The 17,058-nt window shown below is 45.3% G+C and overlaps 1 protein-coding gene across 5 annotated transcripts in view; it reads right to left on the bottom strand.

Moving 5' to 3' along the window:
- The window catches only part of LOC119966118 (zinc finger protein 385D-like), a 1,141,865-nt gene that overhangs the window by 855,082 nt on the left and 269,725 nt on the right, over window positions 1-17,058 (bottom strand). The window contains exon 1 of one of the 5 annotated variants that reach the window (XM_038797354.1): window positions 12,988-13,316. The exons of 3 other annotated variants lie outside the window; for them this stretch is intronic. In XM_038797354.1, the coding sequence (XP_038653282.1) occupies window positions 12,988-12,997 (10 nt within the window). In that variant the 5' untranslated portion in view covers window positions 12,998-13,316. Of the gene's footprint in view, window positions 1-7,004; window positions 7,134-12,987; window positions 13,317-17,058 lie in introns of those variants that run through there. One more of the 5 variants, XM_038797353.1, reaches the window with a different exon arrangement.

The raw sequence follows: 17,058 nt of genomic DNA, 5'->3' as shown, positions 1-17,058 counted from the left end.
GCCCTGCGCTGGAGCTGCTGCATGAGAAATGAAGCTACAGTGCTAACTTGGACCATCTGCCCGGAGTTTAGGTGAGTATTTACATCTTCGCACTTACATTGAAAATTTGTGTCTAGCAGAGGCAGGAGACATCGGGAGTCATTCTTTTGGTAAGTGCTATCCTTTCATCTCCATTTATACTTGAGTGACTGTGAAGTAGTCAGCAGTGAAACCAATAGACAGCACTTAACTCCCTTTGATTGTGGGACTGGAGCTGTCAATCAAAGCTTGATGTTCATAAATATTGTGGCTAGTTTCACAGCTGACTACTTCAAAATCACTCAAAGGTGAGGATAGATGAATGGTACAATACTGATAGCTGCATGTGTGTGTGGATACTGTTAACCACAGCATGGTTAAAAACAATGGCCTCGTAACTTCCTCTCTGGCCAGCGACTTGAGTCATTGCTGTATCGCACATGCATGGTGTGATGACCCAGAAGTGAAGGCATATACGCATGCATGCTCGAAGCGCGTGCCATTCAAATTCCCGGCCGGTTATGTTGACACCTTGAAGCCCTGCTCTGGAGCTGTTGAATGAAAAGTACAGCTACCGCGCTAACATGGCCTACTTACATGGATTTCAGGTGAGCATTTACACCTTTTTTATTTAATTTGAAAATGTGTGGTCTTGCAGAGGCAGGAGACATCGGGAGACACTTTTTTGGAAGGTTATGATTTTATATTACTTGTCTCTAGCATTTAAAATATGTTTAAAATGCAAATAAAATGAAAGGAAGATATATTTTTATTTTTTTAAATTGGTTTGTCATCAGGCTGTTAATTCCATTGAAAGGGTACTTCAGGGCAGCACAGTGGCGCAGTGGTTCGCACTGCTGCCTCACGGAAATGAGGACCTGCGTTCAATCCCGTCCCGGGTCACTGCGGATGTGGAGTTTGCACATTCTCCCCATATCTGCATGGGTCTAACCCCCACAACCCAAAAAGATGTGCAGGGTAGGATTGGACATGTTAAATTGCCCCTTAATTGGAAAAAAGAATTGGGTACTCTAAATTTTTAAAAAAAGGTACTTTACTGTATAAAGTGAGTTTGAAGTCTCAGAAGGTGGAAGAATGTTTTTTTGAAACTTTGGTTTGTCATGAGGATGTTAATTTCATTACAGGAACTATAATGGATAGAATCCAGTGATCACTCACGAATGAGTATGATTGTCCACTTAAGATACTTGGTGTTACTGGTCACGGGATCTGTGGGTCCTTGCGTGGCTAATGAGCCCGATCTTAGAGCCGAATCTTCAATTGCTCACTTGGCAGGAGTTTCCAAAAGGTGGGATCGGCCCTTGGATGCCAAGTCATAGATATTCCCTTCTCTTGTTTCCGGGCCTGCTCTTGCCATCGGGTGTTCTCAAAGATTTGTGATCTTTCATCAGGAAGTTCCTCCAAGTAGGTCTCTTCTGAGCAAAGGTCTCCCAGGCATTGATGTCTATGTTCTATTTCTTGAGGTAAGTCTACAAGGTGTCTTTGAAGATCTTCTTTTGTTTTCCACTTGTTCAGGATTCGTCCTTGAGATGGGTGAAGAAGATTTGCTTTGGCAGTCGGGCTCTGACATCAGAAGCATATGGGTAGCCCAGGGGTATTGGTTTCAGATGATCATGGCCTTGATACTGGTGCTATTGACTCCTTCAAGGACACTAATGTTAACATGCCTGTCCTCCCAGCTGATTCACAGCTAAAGTACTCAGTTGTTTATGAGTCTCCCTGATGTAATGTTCATCCTTGGAGGCCTCAGTGATCATTTCAAAAGCTTTAACAAAGTTTAATGCCTTAGTTGAAAAATCCAAAACTCCTGTAAGCTAATGTGAACTAGTTGTCTGACAGGTATTGCAGCAAATCAATCACCCAACCCGACTGGCAAAGGACATCCTGCAATGATGTCAGAGGAGATGTGTGCCAGGACCCTGCTCTTCAGAAGCTGCTGCTTTCGGACATTGAGATTGTCAATTAACAATTGATATGTCAAAACCCTCCCCTACCTCCATCTTCTCTCCCTCCCTCCCCTCTTCACTACCTCCCCTTTACAAATAGATGGAGCCATTGAGAAAATATATTTTATTGCAAGAAATTTGTAAAAATTGAGGACGTTTTATGTCATTGTTCAGCTGATAAAGTTAAACATGAAATTAGATGTTAAATGGTTTCAAGATGTTGAATGAATTAATGTTTTACATTAACTTTACAAGCTTCTACAAATGTCTTACTGAAACATGAGAAACATCCTGGTGGGTGGGGTCCACAGGGAATTGGATGTAACGGTCCGCAAGGGCATTCAGGGCGTCAGTGACAGCACAGGTGCCCCTCTGCACTGATGCCTGCGAGATTCCGGACAGATCCCCACTCGACGACTGGAACGATTCCGTGGCATAAATGATCAGGGCGACCGTCACCTTGACGGCTACCGGTGTCCTCCCCCACTCCCTCGCGGTGCCAGGTGTGCCATCATGCGGGAGATGTGTCTGACCATCTCCCGGCCCATCCGCAGTCTCCTCCTGCATGCCCGGTCCGGGAGTTCCTCAAAGGACGTGCGGTGCCGGTACACGCGGGGCCCAGAGAATCGCCTCAACTGCTCCGACGACTGAATCTCTGGGGCCCCAGCGATTCTGCGGCTCAAATGGGCCGAGTTCCTAATGGTGTGGGTCCTGGAAGGGGGAGCGTTGCTGTAAGGGAATTTGGGGGGGCCTGAAGAGGGGGTCCCCCAGGGACCCCTAGCATGGTGTCCTCACTTGGGGGGTATGAGGCAGTGCCCATGTTTGTAGGAGTGTGGCATTGCTCATTAGTGGGGGGCACCATTTCAAAATGGTGGCCCTATCTCTGAGTTCAACTCTCCAGTGCTAAAATAAATTCTAAGTGTGGGCTAAACCGATGAGAAGCTCCCCAGGGCCCCCCAAAAAATGACAAAATGTCATTGAATAGCGGTGGGGAAATCAGTGGCAGATCCGGCGGGAAACTCCCTGAAAAATCAGCCACAAATGAACTTAGAAATTTTTCTGGAGATTCGCGCCCCAAATTTCTGTACAAGATTAACATAACTTCACTGCTTTTCAATTCTATTCCTTTAAAAATTAACAGCAGTGTGTGTGTTTTTACGGCCTTACTAACTTTTATCATTACTTTTCATGTATGTTTATCAGTACCTCGAGATCCCACTGCTCCTCCTCTCCATTTTGACATTGGGCGCGATTCTCCGCAAATGCGGAGAGTCGTAAAGACTGCCGTGAAACCGGCCGTGTTTCACGGCAGCCTCCGCGCCCCCTCCCGGGACCCGATTCACCCCCCCGGTCGGGGCTAGCATCGCGGCCCCGGGAAGAACGGCAGCGGGGGCTTAGCGAACGTTCGCTAAGCCCGGCAGCCAAGACTCACGGCGGCTGACGTGATGATGACGTCAGCTGCGCATGCGCGGGTTGGACGGCTCCAACCATCGCATGAGCGGATGACGTCATCGCGCATATGCATCAAACCCGCGCATGCACGGTCCGTCATGCCCCTCAGCCGCCCTGCGGACTGATCCTGCGGGGCGGCGGAGGGACAAAGAGTGCGCGGGAATCGACCCGCTGCCCGCGATCGGTGCCCACCGATCGCGGGCTCATGCCGCCCTTGGCACGGCCGTGGTGCAGCCGTGCCAATCGGCAGCATGGTTGTGCAGAATGGCACTTTGCGGCCATTTTCACGAACTGTGATAGCAGGTGTGTTTAAATTCGTGAAAACGGCCGTAAAGGCCTGGGAAATCGGCCCATCGGATAGGGGAGAATCGCTGCTCGCTGTAAAAAAATGGCGAGCAGCGATTCGTGTCGTGGGGCGGCCGTGGGGGGGGGGGGGGGGGGAGAATAGCGGGAGGTCGGGAAAAATGTCGGGAAGGCCCTCCCGCTATTCTCCAACCCGTCGTGGGGGGAAGAGAATCGCGCCCATGGAGGGGCGGCATTCTCCCCTACCCGGCGTGACGGAGGGTCCCGGAGTAGGGGAGTGGGGCCAAGCACTCAGGGGTCGAACCTCCCAGCCCCGCGCCGGAGCGGTTGCGACCAGAAGACTGGCGCAAAAAACCGGCGGCCCCGGCAACTGACCGCTGACGTCACTGCCGGTGTATGCGCGATATGGGGTTCTCTTCCACCTCCGCCATGGTGGAGGCCGTGGCGGACGCGGAAGAACATAGTGCAGCCAGGGCACTGGCCCGGAGTCTGAGCGGGGGGCCCCAATCGCGGGCCAGGCCACCGTGGGGGCACCCCCCGGGGTTCGATCGCCCCCCGCCCCCCCAGGACCCCGGGGGCCTGCTCGCACCGCTGAGCCCGCCGTTCCAGAGGTGGTTTAAACCTCGGCGGCGGGAGAGGCCTCCCAGCGGCGGGACTTCGGCCCATCCGGGCCGGTGAATCACCGCAGGGGCCTCTCCAATCAGAGTGGCGAGATTCCTGCCACCGCCGCTTCCCGGGTGGCGGAGAATCTCTGCCACGGCGGGGGTGGGATTTTAGGCGCCCCCAGGCGATTCTCCGACCCTTCTGGGGGTCGGAGAATTTTGCCCGAGGTATATAGGATTGTAACTGGAATGGCAAAGGCAAATCCAGAAAGTTACTTTAAATTAAATGGAACAAGTTCAATCCAATAAAAAGCAAATATTGGATTGATATCAAGACGTTCATCAGAATAATATCCAAGTTTTAAATGGAAAGAAAATGAATGTCTTTACAAAACTGGAATTATTCTACATGATGGCCCAGGGCGCGATTCTCCAGTCTTGTTACGTTCTCGCCCAAGCAAAACGAGGGCAGTGAATCGCAGGAAAGGTCAAAAAAGGAGAACTGCGCCAGGCGCCAAATAGTTTGCAAAGCGGCCAGCCCACTCCCAGTTATCCCAGAAACCAGTTATCACCACTAAAGCCCCATTTCCATACAATTAACGAGAGCCACCCCATATTCATCGATCTCCCGACAGTCAACTGCCACCTCACCAAGTGGTCACGCGCCAATTAATATTCCGTTTGAAAACATTAACCAGGTGGAAGGGCATCTGTGGGGAGCCGAGGAGGTGAGTAGCCATATTTGCTCATAGGCAAAGAGACCAGAGGTGCTGGGTTGCCACCACAGTGCTCGGTGGGTGTGGAGGACCCTTGGCTGGCGGTGGGGGCCCTCCATATGAGTGGACCGCCATAGGAGGGGAGGTGGGTAGGTGCTGAGGGGGGGCAACCGGGGGGGGCATTTGCTCACGGCACCATCCTGCCAACCTCTGGATCGTGTGTACCCATTCCGGGAACAACCCTTGTCCCAGCTGCCTGTTTGCATGACCACCCATAACCCCCTCTGACTGCCGAGGCCCCTGGCTGTGCGGCTGACGCCTTTGGCAATTGTGGTTAAGTAAGCACCGCACACATCCCAAGTGGATCCCCGTGGGTGGTTGGGCCATGTAGCATGTGGGAGTCATTGCCTAGCATTCCGATCACAACTTGATGCCTGGACACTATGTGGGAGTCAATATCACACACGGCAGCCAACATCCGAACACCCAGGGGATGGAATACAGCTCCGGGGACATGTTCATAGATGGAGGGTGGGTTGGTGCCATGGAGAGGGAGATGCCTGGAGAGATGGGCCAAGGGATCGGAGGTCAGCCCGCATTGCGGAAGAAAGTGACAGAGGTGTCATAATGGACGCACCATTTGGTCGACGTCCTCGGAAATGCTCCTCAGTGCCTGGGCCATACTCTGCAGTGCCTCGGCAATGCCCACCTGCAAGTGGGGCAGGCTCTGCAGTATCTCAGCCGTGCCCATCTCAGAGCTGGGCAAGTCCCGCAGAATCTCATTAAGGTTAGCCTGGTACTGGGTCATATCTCCCCGCAAGGCAGACATTCTGCCGAGACCCTCAGCCATGGCCGTCACCGACTTTGAGGCACCTTGGACACCTTCATTAATGGTGCTGACGTTGTGCACCAGGCTCTCCACTGCAGTCGCCACCCTCGCAGTGTTGGCCTCAGTTCCACGCATTGCCGGCATTGCCGGCGCCATCTCCTGTGCCTGTAGCCTCTGGGACACCTCCAAGCGGCTCTGGATCTGCGGGCTTTTCACAGTAACTTCATTGAAGCCTACTTGTGACAATAAGCGATTATTATGGAGTGAGGTTGACATCTCCCTCTGAATGTCTCGGCTGCCCCACACAGTCCCCAACAGCTCCGGGTATCTCTGTACCACAAGCTCAGCATCAGGCTGGGACCCAGCTGGGTCCTAGGATCCAGCAGACTACCGACTGCTGTCTCGCCTGGGGGTGTCTGCTTTCACCTGATGTGTATGATCAGCGGTGTGGTGTCACCTGATTGTGCCCTGGAAGCCTGACCACTAACATTTTCCACCGAGGTGTGTGTATCTGCGCTGGTGGATGGTGGGGATGTAAGCTGTGCTGCGACTATAATGGTTGCATCCTCAGAGGTCTCATCCGAGGTGGACTCCTGGGAGGCAGGAGAGGGTGGCGCCCAGGATAGGCCGTCGCCGTCAGCTGGAGGACCTGTGCGAGAAAGGACAGGCGGTCAGTGGGAGGAATTAGTCAGTCAGTAAGGCAATAACAATTCAAGTTTGACAGGTCCCTCGGGTGGTTAGCCTGGTGGTTCCTCATTTCTGCGGTGTCCGCCAACCTCCACATGAGTGACTTCCCTGTCGTCGGCCACACCAGTCATCTCCAAGGCCCGGCTCCTTGAAGGAGGTGAGGATTCTTAAGTCCGGCACCCCACCGTCAGCCTGGGCCCTATCCCGACGATTATGGGAGAGATTTCTGTGAGGCGACACAGAGGGGGCACCATTAGCCATTGTTAGCGTGGTCCACAGTGGTGGGAGGGTGTGTGTGAAGGGAGGGTTGTGGAGGGGTTGAAGGAGGAGAGGGGGAAGAGGGTTGAGGGAGGGTTGGGAGTCGCATGGGGAGTTGGCAGATGGATGTTCCCTTGGGGAGGGAGGGGGTGAGGTGTTAGCGTCTACTCACTCGTGCTACCCGGTGTAGGTCGTTGACTTTTTTTTTGGCACGGGAGGCCAGGGCTCCTGGTCATACTCCCTGAGCTCACAGCTGCCATCACCTTATCCCAGGTTCATAGGGACACCATGTGCAGCTTGCTTATCATGGGAGACAGCAGGATGAGGTTTAGTTCAGGGACCCTGTTGATCAGGAAGCAAGCAAGAATCATTGGTCACACTCAACTGCATGCTACAATCAAGCAAATGAGGAGGCTGGAGCTGGACACAAGCAGATTGGAAATTGCAACCTCCACATCAAAAAGTGGGAGCAAGCCAATATTTAGCCCAGAATATACATGACTCCAGAGATTTACATACATCGGCCAAACATGCAATTTCAAGTTTCCATTGTAAAGAATTCATGACTTAAATTAGGTTCGAAACAATATAAATGGTTGTCTATATATATAGTCAATCCACTACCAAGTCTTTTGTGCAGCTAGTGAAACATTGTTGAAATGTGATTGCTTTTTTGTGAAAATATGTTTCTGCTAAGTGCCATCTGTCCCTTTTAGGCTGAGCAGATGAATGAATAAATAGATTGTGCACCAAGCCCTGCAATCTAACTATTTTTATCATCAATTTAAGAAATCCGGATCTCAGGATAATCCTGATCCCAGTATGGCTGTCTTGGTAAATTATTCAAACATTTATCAGTACTCTATTGCATCGATAATAAAAATAGCTATTTTAACCAGCACTGTATTTGTTTCCTTTTCAAACCTTTTCAAAATGTATTCTTTAAAACAATAAATCATTTTCTCCAACTTGTCCTGATCCTCTCCTTCAAACTGTGTAACACTGATTGCTTTCAAAATAGCTGCATCAAACCTGAAACCGGCTCTGTTTGTCTCGCCCAAGGTCATAGAGAAGCAGGGTGAGAACGTTGGTGTGTGGATAACATCTTTTAAAAATTGCAGACAACCAAACTTTTGGTGAGTAATCTTTTATATTGATTCTTTCTTTTTTTGTACTAGGCAGCAAATGTAAAGATCAGAGATGTATAGCCTGAATAATAGCAGTATGTTCGGTGGAAAAGAAGAAATAAGCCATTTAAGTGTATTCCTGTAAATGATGGGGATTTGTACACACATTGACAACAAAAGAAGAGGTTTGTCACTTCTACAATTAAAATGGGAGTACTGAAAATGAGGCTGGACAATAGGGCCAATTTAACTCCTGACGGGAATTAATGGAAATTCCCCAGAAGAGCAAGTCAGGTGTTAACCGTTAAGCCTCATTTGAATGCAACTGGACATATGTTTAGCTATTTCTGGCAGAAAACAGTAACTAGTAGGTGAGGTAGGACAAGGCATCGATGGACACACCACCACACCCCTCCCCACACACCCCCACCTACCCCCCCACCTACCCCCTCACCCTGACCAACCTTGTCACTGCACCTTTTTCCAGCACAACCTCCAAGCTCACAATCTCTGCTTTTCTTACACTCATCCCCTTTCCTCCTTCCGGGTTACCATTCTGGCAGAACGCTTTACTATCACACCTCACTTTCTGGATGACTCCCTTCTTGAATTCCCACACCATGTTTTATCGCTTTGCATCCTCAGAAACCAGAGGTAGAATTTCTGGTAAATTGTGGGGTGAAAATTCCACCCAATTGTCTGTCAGTCTGTCAGATTATGGTGCTGGGGTCTTTCAATTATCGGGGTGAGTGCCACACCAATATCCATGTTATAGGTATGCCCACACATTAGACTGGGAGGATGTCAGAGGCACTTCCTGACCTGACCACTGATTACAGCTCTTATTGAAAGTCCTCAAACTTTATTGCTATTGAGTCCTTTGGCAAGATCAAAGAAATTACTTTGTTCTGTTTACAGCGCATCGTAGCAGGGGATCATATGTATGGAGCAGCAGTGAAACTTATGTTCTGCCTCATTTGAGTTGACTGCGGGAATCCTTCTCATGCTGCTTCTGCATATTTGATAGTGGTATTTTTTCAATCTCTGCAGACAGTGCGCCACTGTTGAATACTTCCTAGTGAGCACCCTGCCTTCAATTGAGGGATGAGGTTTAGTTGAGCTCTCTGCACCTTTTAAAACCTGTAAGAATTCACATAATGCAAGATCAGTAATAAATGGCTTTTTCCAAAAGAATCAGTAAGAATCATTGGGAAAGTTTCTTGCAAATTTAAAATTATTCAGGGCTTGATAGAATTTTAGAAGTTCAGTAAAAGCTTGAAAGTCATCACAGAATGTTGCAATGTATCTTCAAAGAGAAAGGCATCTATAACTTTCCACAATGAGATTTTCTACCTTAGGATAACCAGCCATTGTTGGAAAACAAATGAGGAACTGTAATTAGTTATGCATAAATCTTCGGACTATCTGGAAAACGTCAGCATTTGTAACCGTGCACATCCAGTGGCAATCTTCAAAGGGACTCCAACACATTTAATCAATAATAATAAATTTAGTACTCAGATAACTATGTTACCAAAATGGGAAGAGGTTGCTGATTAACTATAATATAAATCACTGCCACTGTGCATTGCTTCTGTATCTTTCAATGAATTAAGTAGTTCCTCACTATGTCATGTTGCTTTTAAATTTTCAGCAAGAAAGATTAATTATTTCACCTTACATGCTTTGGACTGTGTGCTACCAATGGTTCAGATATTTGGAATGCGCTACCAGGCTCTTTTGACTCCTGATGGTTACATTAAGGAGTAGATTGTCAACTGTTGGAAAGCTTATCTGGGTAATGAGTGCAACTGTCATATATTTAACTGGTATCGCAAACTGAGCTTAAAGTCTTAACCTCAGTGTCAGATATTAATGAACTGACAGTCAAAAAATGAATCCTTCAAAAATAAAATAAAATAATCTATTGCATGGACCATGTCAATGTATCTATTTTTTATAAGACATTGTGCTGTGCTGAGTATGGTCCCATTCAGTCATAGTGGGCTTTTTGTTTTTTTTGTTATCTTCAGTAGCTGTAAGGAGCTTCCTCTGAACTCTGTGACTCATCGCCTACAGAGCATGGTGGAAATCTCATAATCCTCAGGATACCAGCTATCTGATAGTTTATAAAAATAGGATGGCACGCCAATCAAAATCTTTATTAAAAGTCACACGGTGAGCTTGCCGTTCAGAAACTTATGTTTACATAAACGTGACCAAAACAGACACCATTTTTGAAACCAGATTTTGACGAAAGGCAAGTTTCACATGAACATGAGTGCTAAATTAATGTATTACCCTGTATAGTATGCCTCACTTGAAGTTGAATTTGAACCTGAAAAGGTAACTTTCTATAAATCTTACACAAAATGTTGAAAGCATGATGATACAAGTGACCAAAATATTTTAAATACACTATTTTTTTGAACAAAACAAGCACCCACTACCTATTAGTGATCTTAAGCCTTGAACTGCTGTTAGTTTAGGGGAACATCTGTCTCACTGGGTGGTCCAGATTCTGCAAGTTCCCAGTTGACATATCATTATTCTGAAATAAATACAAATTTCACAAAAGTAAGTCTGTATTGTTCTATTGGTTCTTTCACCGTATATTTATTTGTGTAATATACTTTATTCTACAGTAATATTGTTCTTTTGAAGCTCAAAATGTGTAATCTACTTTTACTTTATCTCGTGATTCCAACATGAACTTTAGGGGGAATTTTTTAAAACAACAACCATAATTGGTTGACATCCAGCCACAAATCAAATTGGGAAAAAAGAAAATTGGCATTATTACAATCTGTCAAAGGTTAAATTTGGTGCTAACACTCAATAGCTGAATATCACTTTGGGTCATGTGGTATATTGGAGTAAACAAAAATGTTTCTTTGAATAGATGGCACTTTTCTAATTGTTATGGGTGACAGGCTGGATTCTTCCTTTCCCCAGCCGCGTGTTTCTCGGCAGTGTGCCGTTCGCTGAGGGCAGGATTCTATCTTCCCGCTGTTTGTCAATAGTATTTCCCATTGTAACCACCCCACGCCACCAGGAAACAACAGGCGGGGTGCACTGCCAATGGGAAAAGTGAATCGCAAGGATCGGAGAATTCCGGCCAATATCCGGGGCCTCACGGTAGCATGGTGGTTAGCATCAATGCTTCACAGCTCCAGGGTCCCAGGTTCGATTCCCGGCTGGGTCACTGTCTGTGTGGAGTCTGCACGTCCTCCCCGTGTGTGCGTGGGTTTCCTCCGGGTGCTCCGGTTTCCTCCCACAGTCCAAAGATGTGCGGGTTAGGTGGATTGGCCATGCTAAATTGCCCGTAGTGTAAGGTTAATGGGGGGATTGTTGGGTTACGGGTATACGGGTTACGTGGGTTTAAGTGGGGTGATCATTGCTCGGCACAACATCGAGGGCCGAGGGCCTGTTCTGTGCTGTACTGTTCTATGTTCTATGTTCTATGTTCTATTTAAAAATACTCTGTCAGGTTTAATTTGTTTAGTTCAATCTTTGGCATTAATAAATTGGTTGCATTGCCCTCCATTATAGGTCCCAAATAACTAACATGACTTTCGCCAGACTGAAACATGTTATCCATTGGCGCAAATTCACAGCTTATCTACACTCACGATTGACAAGTGGTGTAAAAATAAGAGTGAGATAAAAGTTTGTTTAACAGGACTCAGGTGACACTTTTTTCCGATGCAGACGTTGCTCATTTTAGAGTGATCATGAGTACTTGGGGCTACCGTTGGAATTTCAGGGAAGTAGAAACAATACCTCTTTTCATTATTTTAGCAAACAATGAGATACAGAATTGCTATTTTATCAAATCATACAATACATGGCAGAGAATAAGTATCAGCAATGTCCCCTAACCTTTTTTTATAATATGTGGTCAGCATCAGCAGTTTGTAAAAGCGGCCAATCTCTTTTATTTAAGGTGTTGATAAATACGAATGCATATTGAAATCAGCAAACAGGAAGCAGTTTCCACAGCAGAAAGTCCTTCCTAAGGGAAAATGTCTTTCTCAAACCAAGCTGAGGACCCGATCAGTACGCTGCATGAATTTAGTCTTTCACTTCTCAGCACTTTTACCCTTCATCTTACAAATTTGTACAGAAAACATGCAATAAAAAAGAGATTTCTTTACGCCATCAGCAGATTTGGGGTGCCAAGTAGGGTGATAAATTCATTAACAAAGCCTAATCTTACCAACCCTTGCTCGAGCCTATTACAATAAGTCAAACTCGTATGGGTTATATATATTTTAGGGCAGAATCCATATCATAAATGGACAACATGATATTACTGCAATTATATTATATATATTACAATATAAGACAGGTACAAGTTTCGTGTCAGCATCAAATCCAGAGGACATTCAGCAACTGTTGTCCCCTTACTTAAAGCCTGATAAATCTTGAGTATTTCGCAATACACTGCGGTGCATGTATCGGATCAATTAAATTTACCTGCAGCTTTAGCATATTTTTTTTAAAGTAATTGATAACACGGAGAATAAACATATTTGAATAGTAAGTAAAAGCAAACCAAGGTCTGTTCATTCCGGACAATAAAAAAATAAAATATTAGCAATGCAAAAGATTCCCCCCAGAAATTGAATGCAAAAATGAAGTCAGCAGAATTTCCAACGAAAAAATACAATAATATATAAGCATCTTCCATCATTACATTCACTAAAATATACAGTAATCAAACAATGTAACCTGTGTTCTACAGACTTTTATGAAAACCCATTAAACCAAGAAAGAAAATCAGTCAACTAAAACGCGGAAGCATTGCATTCTAATGGAGGCACTTAAAACCAGGTTATACAGCCTACAAGGGAAGGCACAGTATGAACAGGCTGCTACCTCCTCATCATTCAAGTCTATCACACTTTGCAATTGCATTATGCTAGGTGAAAGCATGATGGAAAGGAGCACCGTCAAAGAAATAACGCTTGCTTTCTTGCTTTCATGTTGCAGTTCTGTCTTTTGTTATTCTCCACATTAACTCACCCAGAAGCATTGCGCTCAATGCTAATGAAAGGTGACCCAAGCTGTACGGATCTTCTGAAGCCTCCAGTGGCAAAATAAAACTATAATAGTGATGAATAGAGCAGTGCCTCTTGAGCTTTGCCTATTTTCTTCACACAGGCAGTTAGAATCACACTGTGAAGTATCAGATCTAAATAAACCACTAACTATGGTGTATGCACCCTCTGGGTGGATGGTTTCTTCGCTGTCGACAGCCTGACTGTACAAAACAAACATTAAAACAGTACAAGACTATCGGTGACCGCAGCTGAGCTAAAGGTAAGTGTGTAAGGAAACCGCATGAAAAGGTCTGCTCGTATAACGGAGCCCCACGCTGACACTGGATAGCAATTCAGGCGGTTTGAAATTGCATCAAATCATTGCTTCTAAGCACAGCTAATCTGCAGGCTTTCACATCGCATTTTAAGGGCTGTTCAGCTGCGGTGTGAAGGAGCCTTTAGGCTTATAGCTCATGTCCAGAGGAACATTCTTTTCCCTCCTCCACATTAATATGTGACATAGCTTTATGCAGTGACAAAAATACAGAAGATATTTCTCATTTTCTGCTCAAAATAGCATCATTTTCGAGTCCAGGATGTAAAGCTAGCAACAACTGAAACATGAGAGATTCATGTGTGCAATAGTAATAAGGTAAAATGCCCATATGCCATCTGTTTCTTCTCTCAGAAGTAATAAAACCCCCGCAAACAATCCAACATGATTCCAGAATTGCTGAGAGTTCCAACCTTCCCATTTTTACATTAGTCAGATGTGGTCACTGCATTTGCGATGAGTCACTTGGCTGGCCCCATGACTGGGAATGCAAAATAAATGGAGACTGGAATGGTGAACAGAAGCTCTTAATGGTTACACAGCTCACAGTGTAGCAGTTGAGAAGCAATATTGCAGAAACAAAACTGCATGCAATGAAATGATGGGTGAGGTAATCATATTGTTGCAGCTTAAATTACTTTTGTTTTAAGAATTCATTTACTCTAAGTAATAGGAGGTCTAGGGCAGCATGGTGGCGCAGTGGTTAGCACTGCTGCCACATGGCGCCGTGGTCCTAGGTTCGATCCCGGGTCTGGGTCACTGTCCGTGAGGAGTACGTACATTTTCCCGTGTCTACGTGGGTCTCACGCCCACAAACCGAAAGGATGTGTAGGGTAGGTGAATTGTCCACTCTAAATTGCCCCTTAATTGGAAAAAAGGAATTGGGGACTTATACTTAAAAAAATAAGTTAGAGGAGGTCTTGTGGCGCAGTGGTATCTTTCTGGGTTCACTTTCCATTTCAAGAAACTTGATGGTCATGGAAGGATTTTTAAATTCATTTTTACAGAATGTAGGCTTCACTGGATAGGCCAGCATTTGTTTGCCACCCCTAATTGCCCCAGAGAAGGTATGCTGAGCTCCCTTCTTGAGCCGATGTAGTCCATATGGTGCAAGTACACCCAGTGTTCTATTATCGAGGGTGATCCAGGATTTTGACCCAGTGACTGTGAAGGAACGGGAATATATAAGGGTGGCACGGTAGCACAGTGGTTAGCACTGTTGCTTCACAATGTCAGGAAACCGGTTTGATTCCCGGCTTGGGCCACTGTCTGTGTGGAGTCTGCACGTTCTCCCACTGCCTGCATGGAATTCCTCCGGTGCTCCATTTTCCTCCCACAAGTCCCAAAAGACGTGTTGTTAGGTGAATTGGACATTCTCAATTCTCCCTCAGTGTACCTGAACAGGCGCCGGAGTGGGGTGACTAGGGGATTTTCACAGTAACTTCATTGCAGTGTGAATATAAGCCGACTTGTGAAACTAATAATGATTATTATTATATTTCCGGGTCAGGATGGGGAGTGACTTGGAGGGGAAAGTTCAGGTGGTGGTGTTACTGTGGAAGGGAAGTTAATGAGTTACCAATTTAGAAGCATGCTGGGAATATTGACTATATTTTAACACTGCTTTTGAGCAAAAATAAGTTGGTCAAGTAATGTAAACTAAATATTGCTTAGTATTTTGTACTCGGCCTTATTATGATAATAAGTTGTTCTTCCGAAGGACAACGAAATGCGTACTCGAATTGTTTTTAAACCAAGGGCAAAATATTCATATTTCCTCTTGCGTATGTTCCCAAGCTTTATCTCTTCAAAGTTGTTTATTTCACACTACAAATATAATGGTTTTCAACTGCATAACTCAGAGTGCAGTGCACTAGCTTTTGCAGCTGGAACACTCTCTCTTTGTGTCAATAAATGTCCTTAAATCGAACCTCGAGGAATTTGTCTTTATTATGATTTCCACGACAAATTGGCGTAGTCATTGCAGTTTCCCTAATTTAATGGAATGTGAACCCCAAAACGAATCTCTAAACAGGACTCTCTCAGCTGAAAGGGAGAGAGCCATAGCGCGACCCCAGCTGAAAGGTGGGTCTGCGGCTTCGGCAGCCTTAATTACTGTCCAGTGACTTATGCTCGGAGAGTTACATTAATGATAGCTGCATGGGAAGAAAAGGTGCCTTAAAGACTAAAATTAAAAAAAAAGACTTTGAGGTTCGTGAAAGGATAAACGCTCCCTGTATTATTTGTAAATTATTTCGGCGGTCGTTGTTATTGTTATGTATATGTTCTAAATATTTTGCAGAAGGAACATGAGCAATAAACTCGACGCCCCCTCACAGGTTGTCCCGAAGCCTCGGTAAGACATCCGGAGCGAGAAAGAAGGTGAACTCCTTAAAGAGGACAGATAAGGGAGTCAAAATGAGTAAGAAAATGAAAAGAAACAATCGTAAAGCAATGGAATGTGGTAGAAAACTCTATATAAAAGCAAATTACTGCGGATGCTGAATCTGAAACGAAAGGGAAAATGCTGGAAAATCTCAGCAAGTCTGGCAGCATCTGTAGGGAGAGAAAAGAGCTCTTTTCTCTCCCTACAGATGCTGCCAGACGTGCTGAGATTTTATAGCATTTTCCCTTCATTTCAGGGAAACCTATATGTCCCGCATAGGAATCTAATGAAGCTGACCCCCTCTCGAAAAAAAACAGGGGAAGTAAAAGTAAATAGAAGATTAAGGTGAAAGCGAGATTTGTCTGTAGCCGTGAGATAAGGCTAACGGTTAACTATGATATATTTGTGAGCTGTGAGAATTTGTGTGTTTTGTTTAACCAATTTAATTTTAGTCAAAGCATTGAATGCTAAGTGGGTTGTATTTTTTTATCGTCTGTCATTGTGAGTCAGAGTCAGAGATTATAATTTAAGTGATTTTTGTTGAGCGACACCTGACCCTCTAATGAACGAAAACATTGGAAATTACGATCAGTTTAAAAGAAAGAAAGTGCCTTTACGAATAAAGGAATTGAATATGAATAAGTTTTTAGACTACGTGAAAAGATGTAAATGGCATCATGCCAAGTTCTCTGCCCCTTAGATTCTGCAGGAAACATTAACCATTTCAGCAGACAGATGATCTTTTCTGAATTGACAAAGAAAAAATATACGTCTCTAAGAATAGCTAATGCCTATAACATCAATCATTGGAAATTGATTTAAATGTGTGCTATTCATAGACTCCTCTTAGGGGATGTTTTGCTGCTTCTAAAATACTCTTATGGTGAATCTTTGTCAGCTTTGAAGCTTTGGGATTGCAGTCCCACCCGGCATAAATGGGCTAGGCTCCCAATAATAATCATTTGAATGAAGGAAATGAGCCCCTCGAACACTGGTTAGCAAATAGAGGGAAAGAGGCAATTATGCAAGGGGCCAGGGAGCATGTAACCCCCAGGAAGGATGTACCGCAACTCGCGACACCTGACCCTATTAGGCAGACAGACACTCTGTAAATTAGGAGCGGTAATACATTGCATTGATAATGGAATTTTTATAGAACGGTCTCAAATACGAGCTCACCAGATGCAAAATTTAATAACTTCTGAGCCTGCGCCCGATCTCTCTGTGTCTGTGTCCTATGCTGGCAGCTGAATGTTAACCCTTACAGTACCACTGTTAAAAACATTTTTAAACCTGCAGGAAGTCTTACAAAAGATTAATGACCCTTGGGACAG

This window comes from Scyliorhinus canicula, chromosome 5 (assembly GCF_902713615.1).
Source record: "Scyliorhinus canicula chromosome 5, sScyCan1.1, whole genome shotgun sequence".
NCBI classification, from domain to species: Eukaryota; Metazoa; Chordata; class Chondrichthyes; order Carcharhiniformes; family Scyliorhinidae; genus Scyliorhinus; species Scyliorhinus canicula.
Note: the sequence above shows the minus strand (reverse complement) of the source record. Positions and strands in the feature narration are given on the sequence as shown.